Below are 23,549 nucleotides of genomic sequence, written 5' to 3' on the forward strand. Positions count from 1 at the left end.
TTGTAGCCTGTGACATGGCTAAAATAATTAAAAGTGTCTGGGGGTAGTTAATAAACCACAGCATATAATAATGGTCATAATAAAACCATATACAAAGCTGTCAACTGACCGCTTTGGGTGAAGGGAGAAATGTTTAAACAAATATTCATGGAAAATGACACTTCTGTATTTGGGGAAATTATTATGAGTAATTTAAGCCATCATTTTAATTGTTTCAAAGGTATTGTAAGATTTTATTTAAAGGTTGCTAAGTAGTTTACAAAATAAGATTTTAGTTAAAAGTTTTTATTTTAGAACTATTTTTCTGAATGTAAATTATACATTGTAATTTTGGTTTATAAATATCCTTTTTGTGATAACAGAAGACAATTTTCATGGTTCATTAAATTTTCATAAGTTTGAAAGCTTTTTAATCTTTGGCTTTATTTGATATAGTTTTGTACTTGAGATTCTGATATTTTCCAGTCATACAAAGGGAATTCAGTTTTATTCCACTGTTATATAAAACTTATTTAGTTAGCAATACATATATTTCTTATCAAATAGTTGAGTTTTGGGAGTTGTGACCTTTAAAATAAAGGTTATAAAATAACTCATTCCCTTTAATAATTTATCTTAATGTTACTTAAATATATGTAGTAATTTAAGTTATCCTAATATGCTTTCCATTAATTTTTTCATAGTCCCTTAGTTTAACACTTAAAATAAGAAATCAAATTAATTAATTTGGAAAGAGAAGCAACTAATTAATTGAATTAGGAGGATCCTAAAAAAATCTTTGCTAACCGACCATAATACTTTTAACTCTAAATAGTTTTTTGCCATCCTTATTATTTTAATTATTTTGTAAACTTTAACATATCTTACAACTTGTTGAAGTTTCATATAGATTCAAGGGTAATCCTTTGTGTTGGTTAGGATCCCATGACTTGCTGTATTGCGTTAATTCTTTGTTTTCAGAAACAAAAACTCATATTTAATTTGTGTTTATGGAAGATGAAAATAATTGACATAATTTGAAAACTCTGAAATACTGTTGCTATTTAGGCCAGAAATAAATGCTACATTCCATTTGAAAGAAAAGATGAGAATCCCATCTCCCCAGTGACATCCAATGCCGCCTTCCAACTGACGAATCACTGTGACCTATTCAGAGCTGTCATGTTGAGTCCAGACTGGTAGGATTTCCAGTTCAGGATTCTTACACTCCCTCCTGCTCCCCCAGCATAACAATGCTTTTATCAAAAAAAAAAAGTATATTAAAACTAAAGGGAATCCATTAAACCATTTACAATATGAGATTTATATCTTACTCAAAGAATTTGCAGAAATTAGGTAAAATAGCATAGTTGGAGATTATAAAACATTAAGCTTGTATTTACTAATTCTTTAGTATAATTGATAGCTATAGATAGTAAAATCCTTTCACTAATATAATTGGCTTAAATTTGAAAATAATTTTGTTCTTAAGACATCAGTAAAACGGGCTTCCTGCTTTCTTAACTTTGTTAACGATTTTTTTTTTTTTTTTGGCATGAGCTTCTAAATTAGTCTATCCAGTCTATGCTTGTTAAAGTACCAGTCATTTGTGAATTGACTTTCATAGTAAGTGTAGAACGGTGAAAGAAAGCGAATGACTTTGTAGTGCATGAAGACAAGCTGTCAGAGGGTTTTGGTTGTATATTACACAGTGTGACTGGTTCCTATCTAAAAGCTAGTATACTGTGTTTAGTCCTTCTTTACTTAAAAGTGAATCACTAATTTCACTTATCTTAAAATATTTTAATAGCTGAGACTAATAATCATGGTTTTTATGGGGATCTTGAAGCTTTGTGTCAAGACCATATTTTTGACAATATCAGAAGCTTTTAATAAGGTGCTTGCTGCTGAGCTAATGATATGCTTTTGATAGTATTTCTTATACCTATCTTCAATAGACATATTCAGGCTAGTGTGAATGTAATAATCAAGCCTCAATCAAGCCATACTTAGTATGACAAATATTGCATTATACTGTAATTTAGGTATTCATGCTTCTGATAAAGGGCTTAATTCGACTCCTTGAGGAACTGGGAAAACACTATTGATTTTATACTGGAATGCAAAGTAGCAGCCATTTATAATGCAAGATATAAATCACTTCCTAATTAAAATTAAATCAAGAGAAATTAAAAATCTCATGGCCTTATATGTACTGGTACACAATCTTAACTGTAAAATTATATTTTGTATCAATTGTGCTCCTGTGCATGGGTTTCTGAGCACAAAAATTTTGCAGCTAATGTTAGTAGAAGCAGATAATATTGACTTAAAATTTCTCTTAATTTCTTTCTGTAGGAACATTGCAGTGGACTAAACTACTTATTCCAGATATAATTTATTTATTTTTGTTTTCCCTTTCAAGAAAATGTCAAAGAAATTTTTGGACAGACTACTATTCATCATCATATCCCTTTTAACTGGGACTGTGAATTTATCCGGCTGCATTTTGGGCATAATCGGAAGAAGCATCTTAACTACACAGAATTCACACAATTTCTTCAGGTGAGCTTAGTTTTTCATAACCAGCGTAAATATATACCATTCCTCCTCCATCTCCTTCCCTTTTAGCTTTATTAGGTTTATTACAAAAAATAGCAATCCTCTGTGGCATTTCACCCCCATTTTTCATTTCTCACTCCCAGAGGCAACTTGTTTAAATTTTCATAATTGTTTCTTTCGGTGTTTACTTTCATAGCTTTAAATAATAAACATGTGCTGGCACTTCTACTTTTTAATTTTTCACTTTTAGGTATTTTTTATTTAATTTGAACTATGGAAGATTAGGAGCTAGCTTTTTCACCTTTCCCTCTCTATCACAGACTTGGACATTTTCTCTCCCCTCCCTCCTTATAATTATGTCATGATTCTGCTTAGATTGGTAACCATATTTGAATCATCACAATTTTGTAAACACTGTGCATGACTGAAATGATTTTCTTAGCGATTCTAATTTTTATTATTTCATTTTCTGTATATTAATGCCAATTCATTCTCAGACTTGGCTTCAGTTACTAAAATCTCATTTTAATATGTTTAAAACAGAGTAGGTGTTTGGTCAATTTCATCCTCTTGGAGCAATCCAGAAGCTTGCTTTCTTTTTAAAAAAATTTGAGGTAAAATTCACTTAACATAAAATTAACCATGTGAAAGTGCACAGTTTAGTACATTCACAGTGTTGTGCAACAACCAGCTCTAATTATTATTATTATTTTAAAATTTATTTATTTATTTTGGGGCTGCGTTGGGTCTTTGTTGCCGCGCGCGGGCTCTCTCTAGTTGCGGCGAACGGGGACCACTCTTCATCGTGGTGCGCCGGCTTCTCATTGCGGTGGCTTCTCTTGTTGCGGTGCGCAGGCTCTGGGCGTGCGGGCTTCGGTAGTTGTGGCTCGCGGGCTTAGTAGTTGTGGCTCATGGGCTCAGTAGTTGTGGCTCACGGGCTCTAGAGTGCAGGCTCAGTAGTTGTGGCGCACGGGCTCAGTTGCTCCGCGGCATGTGGGATCTTCCTGGACCAGGGATCGACCCCGCGTCCCCTGCATTGGCAGGCGGATTCCTAACCACTGCGCCACCAGGGAAGTCCTACCAGCTCTAATTCTGAAACCTTTTCATTACCCCAGACGAAAACCCTGTACCAGTTAAACAGTCACACCCCATTCTTGCCTTTCCATAGCTCCTGAAACCACCAATTTACTTTCTATGGATTTACCTATTTTGGATATTTCATATCAGTGGAATTATACAATATGAATTTTTGTGTCTGGCTTTTTCTTAGCATAGTGTTTTCAAGGATTATCTGTGTGTAGCATATATTAGTCCTTCATTCGTTTTTATGGCTGAATAATATTCCATTGTATGGATATATCATATTTTGTCTATCCATTCATTAGTTGATGGACACTTGGGTTGTTCTTGCCTTTTGGCTGTCATGAATAGTGCTGCTATGAACATTGGTATACATGTATGCTTTTGAATACCTGTTTTCAAATCTTTTGAGTATATCCCTAAGGTGTGAGATTACTGGGTCATATGGTAATTTTAACTTTTTGAGGAACTGCCAGACTGTTTTCCACAGCCCCTACACCATTTTCTGGAACTGTCTGATACTGGACTTTGTACTTACTACATAGCTGTCAGCTTGTGATCTCCCTTCACCTTCATCCTGGGGAGTCCATCTGCTTTTCTGTTATGTTGAACCTCTCATTTGCTGGATTTCATCTCTTCCTTTATTACGGTTTGCTTCCTCTTTTTTAAAAATATTTATTTGATCTATTTATTTGTTTGGCTGTGTCAGGTCTTCGTTGCGGCACGTGGGAGTTTTCGTTGCGGCGCTCGTTGTGGCGCACAGGCTTCTCTTTAGTTGTGTAATGTGGGTTTTCTTGCTCTAGTTGTGGCACGGGGGGTCCAGAGTGCATGGGCTCTGTAGCCTGCGGCACACGGGCTCTCTGGTTGAGGCGTGCGTGCTCATTAGTCCCGGTGCGCGGGCTTAGTTGCCCCGTGGCATGTGGGATCTTTGTTCCCCGACCAGGGACTGAACCCACGTCACCTGCATTGGAAGGCGAATTCTTTGCCACTGTACCACGAGGGAAGTCCCTGCTCCCTCTTTTTGGTAGAATACTTACTGCAGGGGCTTCCTAAGGAAAGTAAAATAATTTTTTTGTGAGACTTGATATATGAAAACCTCTGCTCTATCATTACCTTTAGTTTGGCTGGGTATAGAATTTTAGTAATTTATTTTCCTCCTAATTTGAAAATATATCTCTTTTGTTTTCTAGCTTCCAGTGTTGCCACTGAGCAGTCCAGTACCATTCTAATCTTGATTCTGTTTTGAAACTTTTTTTTTTCCACTCTGGAGGGTTTTAAGATTTTTTTTCTTTTCAGCATTTTGAAATTTCATGATGATATTCCTTGATGTGAGTTTATTTTTATTCATTGTGCTGAGCATTCAGGGGCTCTTTTAATTCGAAAGCTTATGTACTTCAATTCTTGAAAATATTCTTTCTACTTTTCTTCTATTTTTTTCTTCCTGTCTATAACTAGTAAATGTAATAAATGTATGATCCTTTAGTTTTCTTTTCTCTCCTGTTTTCCTTCTGAACCTTCTATTGTTTCTTTTGTTATATTTCTAATTTTCAAGAGTTCTTTTTGGTTTTCTAAATATTTCTTTTAAAAATAGCATACTGTTCTTCTTTCATGGATGTAGTATTTTCTCTCACTTCTCCAAACATATTAGAGGCAGGGTTTTTTTTTTTTTTAATTTTCTTCTCCCTGCAAAGTGTCTGTTTCTGTCAAGTTACTTTCCTTCTCTTTGTTTGGGTCTCTCTTTTTCATGTTAGTAGCTCTTCTCCTATGTCTGATGGTTCTTGGTCCTCTGCTCATATTAAAATTAAGATTGAGGCTTATTGGGAGCTTTGGGTTCATGGCAGGATTTATTAACTGGACCTTACTGTAAAGTTCTCTGGCTGGGCTCTTTTTCCAGGGACTCTCTAATGCCTGTATGTTCAGGTCTTTTACTTTGGATTGGGGAATCAGAATAATCATTTGGCCACCCATCTGGAGTATTAGATCTGGCTTTTGATATTCTGGTTGCTGAGTAAGACAAAAGGGTTAGAGGTCTGCAGTATTCAGTATGGAGATGGACTTTCATTTAATTACCTGTTTTCATCTGTGCCTGGTCTCCCTTAGTCCGGAGATCCTCTGTTAGGCTCACCTAGTTGTCTTCCAGGGTTGGGAAAGGGCTAGTGGACTGGCTGTGGTGGAGTATAGCAGGTAACTAATTACTGTATAAACAGGCTTCCATCTAAGCCTCCTGTTCTCAGCTTCACCTTCACCATTATTTCTGAGGGTACTAGTATAGCCAATTCACAAGTCTTTGGCAAATTCTGTCATGTACATTGGATTGCTTTTTTGCTTTCCTCACTTCTAGTTTTCTTGGGCCTGCTAAGCCAGTTGTCATTTGCTCTTTTGCCCTCTAATCTTTTTTTTTTTTGTAAATTTATTTATTTATGGCCGATTTGGGTCTTTGTTGCTGCGCTTGGGCTTTCTCTACTTGTGGTGAGCAGGGGCTACTCTTCGTTGTGGTGTGTGGGCTTCTCCTTGCGGTGGCTTCTCTTGTTGAGAGCATGGGCTCTAGGTGTATGGGCTTCAGTAGTTGTGGCACACGGGCCCAGTAGTTGTGGCTCGCGGGCTCTAGAGCGCAGGCTCAGTAGTTGTGGTGCACGGGCTTAGTTGCTCTGCGGCATGTGGGATCTTCCAGACCAGGGCTCGAACCCATGTCCCCTGCATTGGCAGGTGGATTCTTAACCACTACACCACCAGGGAAGTCCCTCTAATCTTAAAAATGTAGTTGCTGTCTTCTTTTCTGTTCTCTTTGTCCTTGAGTTTCTGTATTGTTTTGTTTTTCATTCTTTAGTGTGATTTTTATTGAAGAGTAGAGTTTTGAAAGACAACAGAGCTAAATGTACTAGTTCAGTCTCATCCAAAGCCACAGTATTTCTGAACCCCTGCTATTTTCATCCCATAGTTAGATGAGATGCATTTCTAAAAACACAAGGTCTTTAGCTTTAACATAACTTCCTATATTTACCCTTTCCCTCAGTTCCCCTTTCCCACCCTTTCAATCTAGAGCAGATTTATTTTATTTTATCTTTTATTTATTAGAGTATTTTTATCTCTTTAGAATATCTTTATTTTATCTTTTATAGATCCAGAGTATTGTTTTTCTCATTAGCATGATCACAGTATCTATTCTACCCTGATGTTTTGATTATACTACATAAATGGAGAGCTCTATATGCAGAACGTTTTTCCTTTGGTTGCTTCTTTTTGAAGTCCTTGATTTTAATTTTTTATTTTGAAAGACTTCAAATATATTTAAAAATAGAATAGTATAATGAACCCCCATGTACCCATCAACTAGCTTCAACAATTATTAAATGTTGGCCAGTCTTTTTTTAATCTATACTCTCCACTCTGTTCCCTACTGGAGCATTTGGGAGCCAATCCCATACACTCTATAGTTTCATATGTGATACTTCAAATATATATCTTTAAAAGATACAGGGGAGTCCTTCAGCTTTTGACCTAATAGAAAATAGAAAATCTATTCTTCCAGCATTACTCTTGCATTACTCTTGTAGTGAGGATTCTGCTTTTCTTCAGTACTGAATGTCATTAACAAGGCTTAATCATGCCCATGGTTGCCACTGGATATTTCTGAGAGTCTAAGACGTGCATGGAAAAGACAAAGACATAACAAAGGCATAAATAGGGAGGAAAAAAGAGTGAGGAAGGGAAAGCCTATGTAAGATAGAGTGAAGCTCTCTGTGCTTCTGATGCTGCTTAGGAATATCTTTTCCTTGGAGAGCACTTTCAACCATATTTTAAGGCTGAAATAAAAATAAAAAATTCCTGCTTCATTTGAAGGGTGATGTGGTTGGAGCTGGGGTGATAGAAAGTTGGAGTATGTTAGGGAGAATGACTAAAGTAGACGAGGAGAAAATTTACAAATTGGAGATTGAACAACATGCTCCTAAGTAATCAACGGTTCATAGAAGGAATCAAAAGGAAAATCAAAAAATATCTTGAGACAAATGAAAATGGAAACACAGCATGCCAAAACTTAAAGGATGTAGCAAAAGCAGTTCTAAGAAGGAAGGTTATAGTGATAAACACCTACATTAAGACAAAAGAAAAATCTCAAACAATCTACCTTTATACCTAAAGGAACCTGAAAGAGAATAAACTAATAAGCCCAAAGTCAGTAGAAGGAAATAACAAAGATCAAAGGAGAAATAAATGAAATAGAGACTAGAAAGACAGTAGAAAAGATCAATGAAACCAAGAATGGGTTTTTTGAAAAAATAAACAAAACTGACAAACATTTAGATAGATTAAGAAAAAAAGAAGTCTCAAATAAAATCAGAAATGAAAGAGGAGACCTTACAACTGATAAAGTTCGTAAGAAACTACTATAAACAGTTATACACCAACAAATGAGAAAACCTAGAAGAAATGGATAAATTCCTAGACACATACAACCTACCAAGACTGAATCGTGAAGAAATGGAAACTCTGAACAGACGAGTTACTAGCAAGGAGATTGAATCAGTAAGCAAAAACCTCTCAATGAAGAAAAGTCCAGGACCAGATGGCTTCACTGATGAATACTACCAAACATTTTAAGAAGAATTAATATAAATCCTTCTCAAACTCTTCCAAAAAATAGGAGGGTATACTTCTTCCAAATTCATTGTACAAGATCAGTATTACCCTGATACCAAAGCCAGACAAGGGCACTACAAGAAAATTACAGGTCAGTATCCCTGATGAAGATAGATGCAGATATTCTCAATCAAATATTAGGAAACTGAATTCAGTAGTATACTAAAAGGATCATATACAATAATCAAGTGGGACTTAACTCCTGAGATGCAAGAATGATTCAACATATGCTAATACACCACATTAATACACTACAATGAAGGATAAAAATCATGATCATCTCAATAGATATAGATGCAGGAAAAGCATTTGACAAAATTCAAGATCCTTTCATGATAAAAACTCTTAAATTAGGTGTAGTTGGAATATACCTCAGCATAATAAAGGCTGTAGATGACAGGTCCACAGCTAACATCATACTCAATAGTGAAAAGCTGAAAGCTTTTCCTCTAAGATCAGGAACAAGTCAAGGATGTCCACTGTTGGGCTTCCCTGGTGGTGCAGTGGTTGAGAGTCCGCCTGCCGATGCAGGGGACACGGGTTCATGCCCCGGTCCGGGAAGATCCCACATGCCGCGGAGCGGCTGGGCCCGTGAGCCATGGCCACTGAGCCTGTGCGTCCGGAGCCTGTGCTCCGCAACGGGGAGAGGCCACAACAGCGAGAGGCCCGCGTACCGCAAAAAAAAAAAAAAAAAAGGATGTCCACTGTTGCCACTGTTATTCAAAAAATAATGGAAGTCCTGGGCTTCCCTGGTGGCGCAGTGGTTGAGAGTCCGCCTGCCGATGCAGGGGACATGGGTTCGTGCCCTGGTCCGGGAGGATCCCATGTGCCGCAGAGCAGCTGGGCCCGTGAGCCATGGCTGCTGAGCCTGCGCATCCGGAGCCTGTGCTCTGCAACGGGAGAGGCCACAACAGTGAGAGGCCCGCGTACAGCAAAAAAAAATAATAATAATAATAATGGAAGTCCTTAGAGCAATTAGACAAGAAAAAGAAATAAAAGGCTTCCAAGTTGGAACGAGAAAAATTAAAATTAAGTTAATTAAATTAATTAAAATTAAAATTATCCTTGCTTGTAGGGGACATAATATATGTAGAAAACCCTGAAGACTTTATGCTTACACAAAATACTGTTAGACCTAATAAATGACTTCAGGAAAATTGTCGGATATAAAATCAGTATACAAAAATGAGTTGCGGGCTTCCCTGGTGGCGCAGTGGTTGAGAGTCCGCCTGCCGATGCAGGGGACACGGGTTCGTGCCCCGGTCTGGGAAGATCCCACATGCCGCAGAGCGGCTAGGCCCGTGAGCCATGGCTGCTGAGCCTGCGCATCCGGAGCCTGTGCTCTGCAAGGGGAGAGGCCACAACAGTGAGAGGCCCGCCTACCGCAAAAAAAAAAAAAAAAAAAAAAAAAAAAAATGAGTTGCATTTCAGTACACTAACAAGAAACTATTGGAAAGAGAAATTAAGAAAACAATTTCATTTACAATAACATTAAAAAGAAGAAAACAGGAATAAATTTAAGGAAGTAAAAGATATGTAAACTGAAAACTATAAGACATTGATGAAAGAAATTGAAGACATAAATAAATAGAAAGATACTTTGTGTTCATGGATTGGAATAGTTAATATTGTTAAAATGTCCATACTACCCAAAGTGATCTATAGATTCATTGCAATCCCTATCAAACTTCCAGAGGCGTTTTTCACAGAAATAGAAAAAACAATCCTCACATTTGTATGGAACCACAAAAGACCCCAAATAGCCAAAGTAATCTTGAGAAAGAACAAAGCTGGAGGCATCATACTTCCTGAATTCAAACTATATTGCAAAGGTATAGTATTCAAAATAGTATGATATTGTCATAAAACAGACACATAGATCAGTGGAACAGAATAGAGAGCCCAGAAATAAACCCATGCATATATGGTCAATTAATTTTTGACAAAAGAGCCAAGAATACACAGTGGAGAAAGGGTAGTCTATTTAATAAATGGTATTGGGAAGACTGGACAGCCACAGGCAAAAGAATGAAACTGGACTCCTGTATTAAACCATACACAAAAATCAACTCAAAATGGATTAAAAACTTGAACGTAAGACCTGAAACTTTAAACTCCTAGAAGAAAACAGAGGGAGTAAGCTCCTTGACTTCAATCTTGACAATGATTTTTTGAATTTGACATCAAATTAAAAAATAAAATAAACAAAAGCAAAAATAAACAAATAGGACTACATCAAACTGAAAAGCTACACAGCAAAGGAAACCATCAACAAAAAGAAAAGGCAAGCTATGGAATGGGAGAAAATATTTTCAAACTACATATCTGATAAGGGGTTAATATCCAAAATATACAAGGAACTCATTCCACTCAGTAGCAAAACAAAACAAAACCCCCCCAAAACGCAATTAAAAAATGGGCAAGGGACCACAATAGACATTTTTCCGAAGAAGACATATAGATGGCCAACAGGTACATGAAAAGTTGCTTAGCATTGCTAATCATCTGGGAAATGCAAATCAAAACCACAATGAAATATCGCCTTGTACTCTTTAGGATGTCTGTTATTAAAAAGACCAAAGACAACAAATGCTGTCAAGGATGTGGAGGAAAGGGAACCCGTGTACACCGTTGATGGGAAAGTAAACTGGTACAGCTATTATGGAAAACAGTATGGAAGTTCCTCAGGAAGTTAAAGTAGAGCTACTGTGATCCAGCAATCCTACTTCTGAGTATATATCCAAAAGAAATAAAATCATCATCTCAAAGAGATTATATGTACTGCTGTGTTTACTTTTTTTTTGTACTCCTGTGTTTATTGCAGCATTATCACAGTAGCCAAGGTGTAGAAACAACCTAAGTGTCCATTGACAAAAGAATGGATAAAGAAAATGTGGTGTGTGTATATATGTGTGTGTGTGTGTGTGTATGTGTATATATATGTATGTATATACATATATTATTCCACACTCATACAATGGAATATTTTTCAACTTAAAAAAAAGGAAATTCTCTCGTTTGCAGCAACATGGATGAACTTGGAGGGCATTATGCTAAGTGAAATAAGCCAGACATAGAAAGACAAACACTCCATGGTATCACTTACATGTAGAATTAAAAAAAAGAAGAAGTTGTACATGTAGAAACAGAGTAGAATAGTGGCTAGTGGGTGGGAGAAATAGGAAGAGGCTGGGAAAAGGGCACAAACTTTGTTATAAGATAAATAAGATCTGAAGATCTAATGTATAACGTGCTGACGATATTACTGTATTGTATAATTGAAATTTGCTAAGAGAGTAGAACTTAAGTGCTCTCATCAAAAAAAAAAAAAGATAAATATGTGAGGTGATGGATGTGTTTAATTAACTCAATGCTGGGAGTCCTTGCACAATATATACATATATCAAATCATCACATTGTGCACTTTAAGTGTATTATAATTTTATTTGTCAATTATACTTTAATAAGTTGAAATTTTTAAAAAGCAGAAGGGGTTGGAAAGAAAACTTTGTCAAATCATGCTGGTTGTTTATTTTGTACTCTATCTTTCATACATTTTTACCAGTTGACTTCTAGTTTCTCTACTTCTATTGGTCTTTTCAAGACCAATAGAATATTTGAATATGTATAAATATTTCAAATTCAAATATTTACATGTGTGATGATGGATGTTAAAATGTTTAGATGTTTTCCACAATGTTGTTATTAAATTTTTTAAAAGTTAAGATTATTGAAAGATTTAGTAGGTTTGATATACTTGCCTCTAGCCTATCAACCTGCTAAGAAAAAATATTTTAAAAACTTGTTTTATTGTTAAATAGCATACAAATACAGAAAACCATATAAAACAAATGTATAACTTAATGAATTATGAGACAAACACCTGCTAAGGCAATTTTAATGTCTTTGAATTACTATTGAGATATAGAAAAATATAATTAATTAGTAAAAGGGTGAAACTTCTATCAAAAGCTATTTTAAATGTCAGAAAAGGGTAAATCAACATTGATTTGTAGGCTTTTATAAATGAATGGCAATGCAAATTGCCATTACAATATTTACAATATTAAATTACAATACTTAACTTTATCTGTGAATAATATTGATATATTTAGATAGGAATATTATTTCCAGAGTTGCAAATAGTGTGAAAATGACATCTAATAGCACTATTATTATGTTGTGATAACAGATTTATTTGGATTATGTCCTATGTCCTCAGGGCAGAAATGCTCTAAATTTTGACTTTTATATAGTCAGGGTATTACTGGCACCTTTTTTTTTGATATCACCTATTACAAAAGTCAGCTGCCCAGTAATTTAAAAGTTCAGAGATCTTCTGTATTGTTCTACAGTTTATGAGTATCACTCAAAGCCACACAGAGTGATAGCTGAACAGTATTTATGCAGTTTGTTATTCATAACTTTCACGTTAGAATTTCAAGCTTCAGTTGGTTGAATCTGCGGATGCGGAACCCTCGGATGTGGAGAGCCAGCTGTAATTCAGAAGTACTCTTGGATGATAAGAATGCCTTCAAGCAGGAGAGTTACTAGTTATTTTAAAGGTAGAACTTAAAGCTCTGAAAAGACACTCTGAAAAGTTTTCAGTGATGAAAACTTCTCAAGTAAACAAAGGTTGTTTTTCCTCCCTTTTCTTTATTGACATTCTGTGATTCACTTTTCCTGAGGAGTAACATGTAGTACATTTTCAGGAAAACGTGCTTTTTAAAAAGAAATGAAGAGTTTTGTTGTACATTCAGAGCTGTATATTGTTCATTTTTGTAGTAAATGCATGTAGGGGAAGGATGTCTATCCTTCTTTTCTAAAACATACACTCGGGATGTGCTTTAGTTAACCTAAGGCCCCATTTCTGACTTTCCCTCCAGGAACTACAGCTGGAACATGCAAGACAAGCCTTTGCACTGAAAGACAAAAGCAAAAGTGGCATGATTTCTGGTCTGGATTTCAGTGACATCATGGTTACCATTCGGTCTCACATGCTTACTCCCTTTGTGGAGGAGAACTTAGTTTCAGTAAGTAAAGACAACCACTTCAACTTTCTGTTTCCTTAAAGCTTCGAAACCATTGTCCTGGATTGCATCCCTGGGCCTATCTCACTCTCAACTATTCTAACTTTATGCTTGGTTGGTAGTAGGTAAACGGGTGTGTGTAAGGGAGGTGGGGGGGGTGATAGTGAATAGTCTTTCCCCAGATCATAGCTGCTTTTTTCAGCACCACCATCTTGCTCTCATGTATTTCCAAATTGTTTATTTCCATTTACAGAGTCCCCCTAAAGAAAACAGGGGAGTTTGTAGACAAGGGTGTGCAAATTACTTTTTCCAGTGGGCAGTACTTCTCTCAGACACTACTGCCTTCACCTTTGGCCTCTTTCCATCCCACCAGGCTCCCAAAGCCTTGCTATAAGGATGGCTCCTTCCTTTGTTGCCAGCAGGGTGCTGTTTGCTAGAGGGATCATCACTGGCCTCTACACTGTTTTAATAACCATGGCTGTGGCAGAAGGTATGGAGGACATATGTGGGCGTCAGCTTCTGTGGCTCACTCCTCTCTCTGCCCTTTCACCTGTGCATTCAGTCTGCATGGACCAGACAGTTTTTTGTTCTCTAAACTGCTAATCTCTGTAAAGCAATCATCTGGACCAATAGCAAACTGATGTCATCCACTTCCTCACAAAGAATGGTGAAACTGTCCTCACTTATCAGTTTTCTTGTTCATGTGTTGTACTTATGTATAAGTTTTTGATTGCTGCTTGTTTTAAATGGAGGGAAGCCAATGAGTGCTTTTGTTGTTTCAGCTGAAGATCATTATCCCTGATTCAGACCGGGGGTAGAAAGATCAACTTCTGTTCTTTTTCTTCAGTGAATTTGAACATGGAGCATGTCACTTTCTCCTACACATTTCACCTCCTTGACACCCATCTCCCACTCCCCTACCCTCACCTCGTACCCCAGCCAAAAAATGAAAGGAAGGAAAGAAAGAAAGGGAGAGAAGGAGGGAAGAAGGAAAGAGAATCCTAGAGAGAAGGACTTAGTGCCTTGGGGTGATGGGACCCATTTAATCTTTTCCAGTTGGGTTAGATAGACCTGTTACAGCCTCAGTTTACCAAATGCCATCTCAATTTCTGGAGGAATGTGTTAAATAATTTGAGTCTGGCTTTTGGGTCGCTGGTATCCAAATTCAGGCTAATACAAATATCATATATATTTAGGTTAATGCATGTGTGTGAGGGATGGTGGGGGTGGGAACATATGCCCTGCATTACCTATACTGTCCTTAATGTAGACCTTTATGATTAAGGTTGTCACACTGGTATTTCTATGAGTATTTCTTTTGAGTTTTTAATAGAGAATGTTTTTAATCATCTGGGTTCCTCTGCCTCTTGGCTTAGAAATTAGGCTTTTGCAAGCTATGAAAAATATTCACTTTTGAGTTTATGTCCAAGTGTTGGACAGAGGGAGAAATTACTTCCTCACCCTGTAGAGGTAATGAAGGCCATATTGTCCCCCATCCTTCCCCAGGCATGAGAGAGCCTCTTTAGTGCTATTCTACTAAAGACGTGATTTGTATCCCTAGATTTTCTCCACACCTTTTGGAGCTTTTGGTAGTTGTACCTTTTTGTGATAGAGATTCAGAACCTAGCACGGACTGTTTTATATCTTACTTATAACAATAAGCTTAAAAAGGAAAAGATTAGGAGAGCTGACATAGTGAAATAGTCTTAAAGTTTAAAGTTACCACTGGTTTTTGTATATGTGTGTGGGAAAAAAAGCAAGTTTAAAAAATGCTCCTCATATTGTACATTGAGGTTTGGATTATCCAGAACTAGCAGGAGTTCCATAGTTGAAGGTCTTGGAAATCCTGTTTAAATAATCATTGGTTTTGATCTGTGATAATTGTATTTGTTGTTTTTGACCTTATAGGTAGATGAACCATGAAGTCCAACTTCCAGATGTTGCTTTCTTCCTTAACACCTAAATTACATAGACTTCCTTGAGGGCATGAAACACACTGACAGTGTTTTAGCGCGATACCTTCCTTGTATTTATGGACTGGCTGTTAATCATTTTAGTAATGAAGACTCCTTTGGATCTTCTTTGAGAAAAGTTCAGTGTCCATAAATGTATTTTTTTGGTTTTGTTTGTTTGTTTAACTTTCTGTGTTGTCATTTCCTAGGCAGCTGGAGGAAGTATCTCACACCAGGTTAGCTTCTCGTACTTCAATGCATTTAACTCCTTACTGAATAACATGGAGCTTGTTCGTAAGATATATAGCACTCTAGCTGGCACAAGGAAAGATGTTGAAGTCACAAAGGGTAAGATTTTAAAAGTATACGTTGATTCGAATCTCAGCATTTTCACTTTATCTAGGGAATGAGGTTGGTCTAAGTTTACTACTCTGAAGCCAGATCTAGAAAGTATGTTACCATGTATGTATGCTTCACTTGGGCCATAATGGTCTCCAGAAATCCAGGTGGATTTAATGGGATGCTGAGGTCAGGAATGGAAAAGTGGCTTTGACAGTTTTGAAAAGAACCTTGGCCCAGTCTGTCAAACAGGTTAGTGGCAGCGGCTTGTTTGTATGAGGAAGGAGTTGCCACAGAAAGATGGGCAAGCCTACTCCTTTTGCTGAATTGTAGTGGGAAGTTTTAGGTGACTGGAGAAGAGCCAATTCTTTTGTCTTGTAACTCTGGAGACCAAATCAAATAAACAAGACAAGAGAGAGGATCCTAAAGAGATTGTTTTATCTCTGAAGTTAATTTATCTTTATCTGCTTTTATTTACTGTTTCGTCATCTTAACATTTTATCTTTTGCCAGCTTTCATACTTTTGTGGTTATTTCTATATAATTGAACTTAGATATTGAAATTCAGTTTTAGACTTTTAAAATAATACTGAAATGTTTTTAGCTTTCAAATAATAGTTGGTTAAGGTAGAAGTTTGTTATATGTTAAGAATCTTTTAAGATTTTAAAATATTTTCTTTTTCTTCCAGAGGAATTTGCCCAGAGTGCCATACGCTATGGACAAGTCACCCCACTAGAAATTGATATCCTGTACCAGCTTTCAGACTTATATAATGCTACAGGGTAACTATTCCAATAATTCTTCATGATATTTTTTAGGACAGTTATTTTAACGTGACGCAGTGGTGTTTTTTTAAACAATAGTTTATTCAGTATATACATTTCAAGAAAGAGAGACAGGCAGATATGAGAAACAGGGGAGGAAGGAGAGACAGATGAAGACAGACTAAAGGTAGGGAGAGATGGAGGGAGGGAAAGGGAAAGAGGACAAGAGGGGAAAAAGAGAGGAGGGGAAGAAAAAAGGGAGGGAAGAAATGGAGAGAGAGCGTAAAAAGAAAGGGAGTAAGGGGTTGAAAGGGAGTAAGGTGTGAGAGAGGGAAACGGGAAAGGAAGAAAAATGATAGGGGACGGGGAGAGGGAAGTGACAAAAAGTAAGAGGGACAGAAAAATTGATTTAATCTGGACTCTAGAGGTGTTAGGAATTTTTAGTGATTTGTGGACATTTGCCTAAATTTCTAAAATAAATTGAAGTACATGTTCAGGAATCTTATAATCTTTTTGATTCATTGTGAATGGGGATTTTACTAAACAGTATATACCATTTTGTGTTGGAGAGTATCATTTTCTTGAAATATGCCTGTGACATTATCATCATGGTTATCATCATAGTTAAGCTCAGATGTTTTATGCCTCTGTTTTATAGATTGAGAAAACCCAAAGCACATAGAATTTAATTTGCAAAGTCTCATGCAAATCCAGATGAAAAACTCTTGTCTTTGGGCACGCAGTAGGACCTGTGTGATCTGCTAAGTGATCAGATTTTATTAGTCACCTGTAATAGTTACTTAAGTGTAGGCATATCTGAAAAAAATGGGTTTTAACCCTAGAACTGAAGACTAATAGAAGTTGAGTGTACATAGATGATTTATTACCTTCATGCTACATAATGAATTGTTGAGCTGGAGATGATACTGGATAAGCCAGCCCGTCTTTGGTGATTGACATGAACTATCAGGCCATGTCTCAGCTCTAGAATTCACATTTTTAGTAAAGGTATTGTACCTCCATGATAATAAATGCTTTCAAAAAGTGCTTCTCAAAACTGGATCTGGGCTGCCCTGGTGGCGCAGTGGTTGAGAGTCCGCCTGCCGATGCAGGGGACACGGGTTCGTGCCCCGGTCTGGGAAGATCCCACATGCCGCGGAGCGGCTAGGCCCGTGAGCCATGGCTGCGGAGCCTGCGCATCCGGAGCCTGTGCTCTGCAAGGGGAGAGGCCACAACAGTGAGAGGCCTGCCTACCGCAAAAAAAAAAAAAAAAAAAAAAAAAAAAAAACTGGATCTGACGTGACGTACTAGCTAGTTCAGGGAATGTACTTATTTTAAAGTAAAAATTTTTTGAAACAGTAGTGCATTCGCGTAGTTCAAAACTCTTAAGAGTTTAAAAGAGCATGCCGTAAAAATGTCTCCCTTCTACCCTTCTCCCTTTTCCCCTTAAAGGCAACCGGTATTTATCACTTTTATTTTTATCCTTCTCAAGAGACTTTGCCCTTATGCAATAAATATGTATGCTATAGGAATATATTTAGTGTGTATGAACTGTCGATGTTTATACTTTGCTTCTGGCAAGAATTATTTCTTTAATTTTATTATCTGTCTTTGGAGTCATTAAATTTATGTACTCCACATTATTTCTTTAGAGTCTTTTGCTTTTTGTGTGGCAAGCAGCGCCTGAAGTTTTCTTTTTCTCTCACTAATATGATCTGTGTGAATAGAGAAATACTACTTTTAAACCATAGTTCTTTTTTACCCTCTTGTTTTCTGAAGAAGGATGATCTTAGTATGAGAAGTTTGTTGGTATCTAACAGTCCTTTCTTTCGTGTGTTTTTGCCTGAAGGCGCTTGACTTTGGCAGATATTGAGAGAATAGCCCCATTGGCTGAGGCGGCCTTACCTTTCAACCTGGCAGAACTTCAGAGACAGGTAGGAGGAGTCTCATAAACAGAATCACCTTCAAAAATGCTGAAGTAATATGTACATGACAGCCTCAGGCTCCTGAATCTATGAAAATTAAAAACTGCTTTACAGAAAGACTTAACTTAGCTCAAAGACTACCTTTATAGAACTTTTACCCCTACCCTCACAGAGTATTTTATGGAGCAACTAGATTTATGTTTGTGGTTTTTTTCTTCTAGCTTATTAAGATGAGGAAAATAAGAGTGTAGACATACATGGGCTTGGCTTTCCTCCCTCTAGGAGTAGCAGTTTTTTCCTTTTATTTGTCTAGTGACACTTAAAGATAAGTGTTAAGTTCATTTTGTATCATTAAACTGATATTTATAGGGTTTTTAAAATACAAAACATTCCTTTACTGAAATAAATCTTTCACTGAGAATGTGTCTTATAGATTACAACAATAATACAGGAAAACTATCTACTTAATGAACCAGAAGGAAAACCTTGATTATTATTACATGTTTGATAATATTAGTTTTTGTTTGAGTGATAAAAACAATAGCTCTGAGTCCTATAAAGTTAATGCAGTCTTATTTCTGGTTTCAAAAATACTGTCTTGGTAGGAAAATAAACCTCATGATATTACCTTGAATAGTGGAACGGAACAGTTTTTTAAAAATCTGATTTAAACTGAAGCCCTACTTCTGGAGCATTTGGAGGAAGCCTCAGTTGCAGCAATGGTCATATAGTTTTGGTGGGAGGGGGCGGTGGGGGTTATAGGAGGGCTAGTCCTTGTCTAATACACATGAGACCCGTGTCCCTCATGATTCTTTAGGAGACCGTGATGCCCTATGAGGCTAGGAGAGATGGAGAGGGTGTGGGGAGAGGGGGGATGAAGACAGGAGACAAGAAGAGAGAGAAAAAAGCTACATCGGCGTGCCATGGAAAGAGAGCAAGTCTGCTTTTTCTTTACTGCTACCGCACTGTTGAATAGCCACATGTGCCAGTGAAAGATGTAGGTATATAAGTGTGCTTCACTGTGGGAAGTTTCAGGAGCAAATCTTTCTTCTACTTGAACTCCATGGAATGATGATTCTGCCTCTGAAACAAATTAGAATTTCCAGCTTATCTTTGTATAATACACAAGAACTTTTGTAGTCAGGTAAGTAAATTGAAAATGTAAAATAATTGCTTTTATATCTACATTTTATGTTAATACTTTGCTTGGTGTGTAATAAAGCTTCCTGTAAATTAAAATATATCTGTAACCCACTGTGATTTAGCCTCTTCAGTAGCAAAAAACTCTTATCTGCTGACAACAAAGTTTCTTTTCATTACACGTTCTCAGATCCTTTAAAAAAATAGATGGATTTATTCCAATTCATTGATTTATAGCAAAATTTAATAAAATTATTTAAAATTTGAGATGTATTGAAATATTTAAAGAGTTCTTACTGAATTTAATTTCATATATTGTAGTACACATTTATAAAAATTTATTCTTGAAGTTTGAAAAATTGCATTTCAAAAGGAGATATTTTTTAGTGTTACAGGTCTATTAATAGAGCTTTCCTTGGGGGTGTCCTTAATATTTGTAACTGGGGAATATCTCATTTAGCTTATTAAAAACAATGTGATGAATTTAAAAACCCACTCATTTCCTCCTTTCTAAGCCTTTCTGCCACTCTTTTTTGTTTCACCTGCCTTTCTTGCCCCTAGCGATTTTCCTGGAGGCCATAAATGAAAGTTGCTTTTGTAATCTTTGGCGCCCTAAGTCTGCATCGCTCATATTTCTGATTCCTTAGGAAGGTGATGTAATTCTGATACTGTTGGAAATGGTTTTGAAGACAGATTCGAAGATGATTTGCCTTCAGTGGCAGCACTGGTGCTTTTTATGCTGGCATGGATGGCCTCAAACCTCTTGTCAGATACTTAGAAAATGGGCAGTGATAAAAACCACTACTAACTCTTCTTACCGTTTGTTTCTGATTGGCATCCAGGATGGTGGTAGAGTGCCTTCTCTGCCTTTTCTCTAACAGTAGGATGGCGCAGGGATCTGCAGTCTCCAGAGAGCATGTAGAGATCCTGGGTGTTCTTACATTGGTCTCAAAGGAGGAAGGTCAGAGACTGTATTATTTTTCCTTTCACATATCAGCTAGATTGGGTAGTCTTATTGCTGAGGGTTAGGAATAGAGAAATAAAGTGAAGATTTTAAATCTATTTTTTTCCTGTAAATTAGGGTAAAAACAACACCTGGGAAAATAAAACTCAAAGAAGTCATAAATAATTTTTAGAATTTCTTAGAAATAGATTTATGAAGATTATTTAAGAGGGATTCAAGTTAATATCCCTAGTTACATCCGTTGTAATTCTGACCTTTACTGTCCTTGGCATCTGGTACAAGTTTCTGTGGGCCTCACTTTCTCCTTTAGTAAAATTAGTACCTGCAGGTATTTCTAAGAATCCTTTTAAGTTCTTGCATTCTGCAAAAGTTATGTGAATCAATAGATTTTTTTCTTTTTCAAAAATTTTAATGTATCTTCCTTTTTCCTTGTAGCATTAAAAGCTATGTAAGGAATACAGTAGGCTAGGACCCAAGTAGAATAATATAAAAATATGCCTAAGTTATTATAGCAAACAAAGTAATAAACTTTCTGCAGTTTTCAGTCTAGAAACAGGTTTTTTCAGTTAACGTAGTTTAGATTTATGAGGCATTCTAAGGCAGCCATATAGACTTCAATTTTAGTGACTGACTTGTTTTTGAAAATTCTCTAAGCCACAGAATTACATTAATGCTAACCATAACTGTTTCCATGTCACTTCCAGAAGACATTTTTGATTCTCTTATTTTTTCTATACTACCACATATGAATACATGATTATTTACATTTTGTATGTAGAGTGTTCCTCTATAGGAATTTACTTGAAACTTAGATAAAAAATAGGAAGGAAGGCATGTTTTGTTGTTATCTCAATCTATGAAAGTTGTTACGAAAGCACATGTGCATGATGGAGAATCTGTGAGTTCAGAAATAGAAGAGGCAGACGTTAAGAACTTGGGGACGGATGATGTAACATCTTTCCTTTCTCAGTTTCCTCATTTATTAAGAAGAGCCAGTAGTATCCATCTCATAGGGTTATTGTTAGAATTACATGAGATAATGCACTTACACCTACTAAGCATGCAATAAATGTTAACTGCTATTACAGTTGTTGTTATTGTTGTTAAATATGAAAAAGCTATCTGAGCAAACTCCAAGTTGGGCTCAAATATAGACATGACACAACTCCTTCATCCACCTTCATCCACTTTCCTTAGGTGGAAGGGGATGGGAAGTGAGGAAGAATTATATCTTTGTATTTTCTTCTTTATTGCCTGAAATGTTTTGCTTTTAAAATTTTTGTGCTGGCTGAAATTCTACGTTGTATTTTTTTTAAATTATGACCGATGAATATCGTATAGAAAAAAAATTCCCACACCATACTGTACACAAAAGTACGTTCCAGTTGGGATGTTCTAAACTTGAGAGCTTAGAGAAGATAACATAGGAGATTATATTCATAATCGAGAGATAAGCAAAGATTTCACAAACAGGGCACAGAATACCTGTCATAAAGAAAACGATTAATAACTTGAACTTCATTAAATTTAAGAACCTTTGTTCATTAAAACATATCACTGAAAGGGTGAAAAGACAGGCTACACAAAAGGGAAAGATAAAGGATATCCAAATGGGGAAGAGGAGGGGAGGGGAGGGGAGGGGATGGGAAGTTAGTTCAGCATCATTAGTAAACAGAAAAAAATACACATTAAAACTACAATTAGTTGCTGTTTTATACTATCCAGATTGGCCAATATTATACTCTGACAATGGCAAGTGTTGTTTAGGAGGTGGAGGAATGGGAACTGTCAGAAACTTCTGGCATCACAACTTTGGAAACTATTTGGGAGTATCAACTACAATTGAAGAGACATATATCCTGTGACCTGACAATTCCTCTCCAAGGTGTAGTCCCTAACAGGAATAAGTACATATGTTGATTAAAAGGAATATGCAACAATGTATATAGCAGCATTATTTGCAGTAAGTGTCCATAGTAGAATGGGTAAATATGTTGTGGTATAGAGATGACCAATGAGAAAAATGGAAATTTTCAATTGGGTAAAATGGGTTAACTAAAAGGAGGTGGGTTGCAGAGAGAAGAGGATGTGACATTTTTGAAGCATAAAGTGCTTTGGAGGTTAAAGACCAATTCTATCTAGCCCAATGTGAGAATGGGTAGGCAACTTCTTTTTTTTTTCTTTACTGTATACTACATAATTGCTTTTTCAACTGTATGGGGTAAATTATCTATGATGGACCTGCTTGGGCATATAAATACTTTTTTCTTTTAAGTTTTGTTTCTATGGGAAATTACATTCAAGCTACAGACCACTCACACAAAGAACTTTTGGAATATAAGCTGGCTTGGGTTCTATCAGAACATTATTAGAATGATTTTTCTCTCTGTTTTCTATATAGTATTTCTTAGACAAATAGGAGTTTGTCTCTTTGTGTGTTTTGCATTCTAATGGACCTTCTTGAGAACTTTGTTTTCATGAGTAAAGATAAAGCGTTAAAATCCACTTACTAATTCTTTTCTTTTTTTTGGAACTTTTAACCTCTGTCATCTGCAATAGTTTTACCATAAATGGAAATCTATTCTCAAAAAGGAGGAGATTGGGTTTCTATACTAGTTTTATTTATGTATTTATTAGCCATTTACCTCATTTAAAGTATTAGAATTAAAGTCTTATTACAGTCTCTAACACAATTTAACCTCACCTCTCACTGAGAAAAAAGTATATATCATCACAGCTTTGGGTTTTAATCTTGTTTTATGAGGCCAAGAGTATGGAATTCAAATTCAGGCATATTAAATTCATAGATGTGATTTGCAGACAAAAGAATTTTATTTTCCCTAAGCTTATTTTGCTGTTACAGTCATACATTTTAGTTGATGTAAAGTCTAGCCTTCCCCTCTCCCGTCACAACCCATGCTCAGTATAAAAGACTTCAGCTTTTCCTTCCTTTTCTTCTGTCCATCAATAGCGTGCCATTTGGAAGAGGCAGTTCTCGTCGTTGGGTTGGCATACTCCATGAAGCGGCTTGATTTGGGCAGGGTGCCTGACTTGTTAACTGACATGATCTTGCCTTATCTAATTCTCATTTATAGGATAAGGTACATTTAACAACCAAGTAAAAGAACTTTCTCCTCTCTCAATGAGCTCTCGAGCCATTTCCTCATTTCCTATCA

General features: G+C 36.4%; 1 protein-coding gene across 3 annotated transcripts in view; it reads left to right on the plus strand.

Annotated features, from left to right (window-relative positions):
* The window catches only part of SLC25A12 (solute carrier family 25 member 12), a 91,534-nt gene that overhangs the window by 34,855 nt on the left and 33,130 nt on the right, over positions 1-23,549 (plus strand). For all 3 annotated transcript variants that reach the window (XM_081243068.1, XM_081243069.1, XM_081243070.1), the window contains 5 exons: positions 2,405-2,544; positions 13,146-13,292; positions 15,451-15,589; positions 16,269-16,362; positions 18,194-18,278. In XM_081243068.1, coding sequence (XP_081099194.1) covers positions 2,405-2,544; positions 13,146-13,292; positions 15,451-15,589; positions 16,269-16,362; positions 18,194-18,278 — 605 coding nt within the window. The remainder of the gene's footprint in view (positions 1-2,404; positions 2,545-13,145; positions 13,293-15,450; positions 15,590-16,268; positions 16,363-18,193; positions 18,279-23,549) is intronic.

Source organism: Mesoplodon bidens (genome assembly GCF_964165515.1).
Source record: "Mesoplodon bidens genome assembly, chromosome: 8".
Taxonomy (NCBI): domain Eukaryota; kingdom Metazoa; phylum Chordata; class Mammalia; order Artiodactyla; family Ziphiidae; genus Mesoplodon; species Mesoplodon bidens.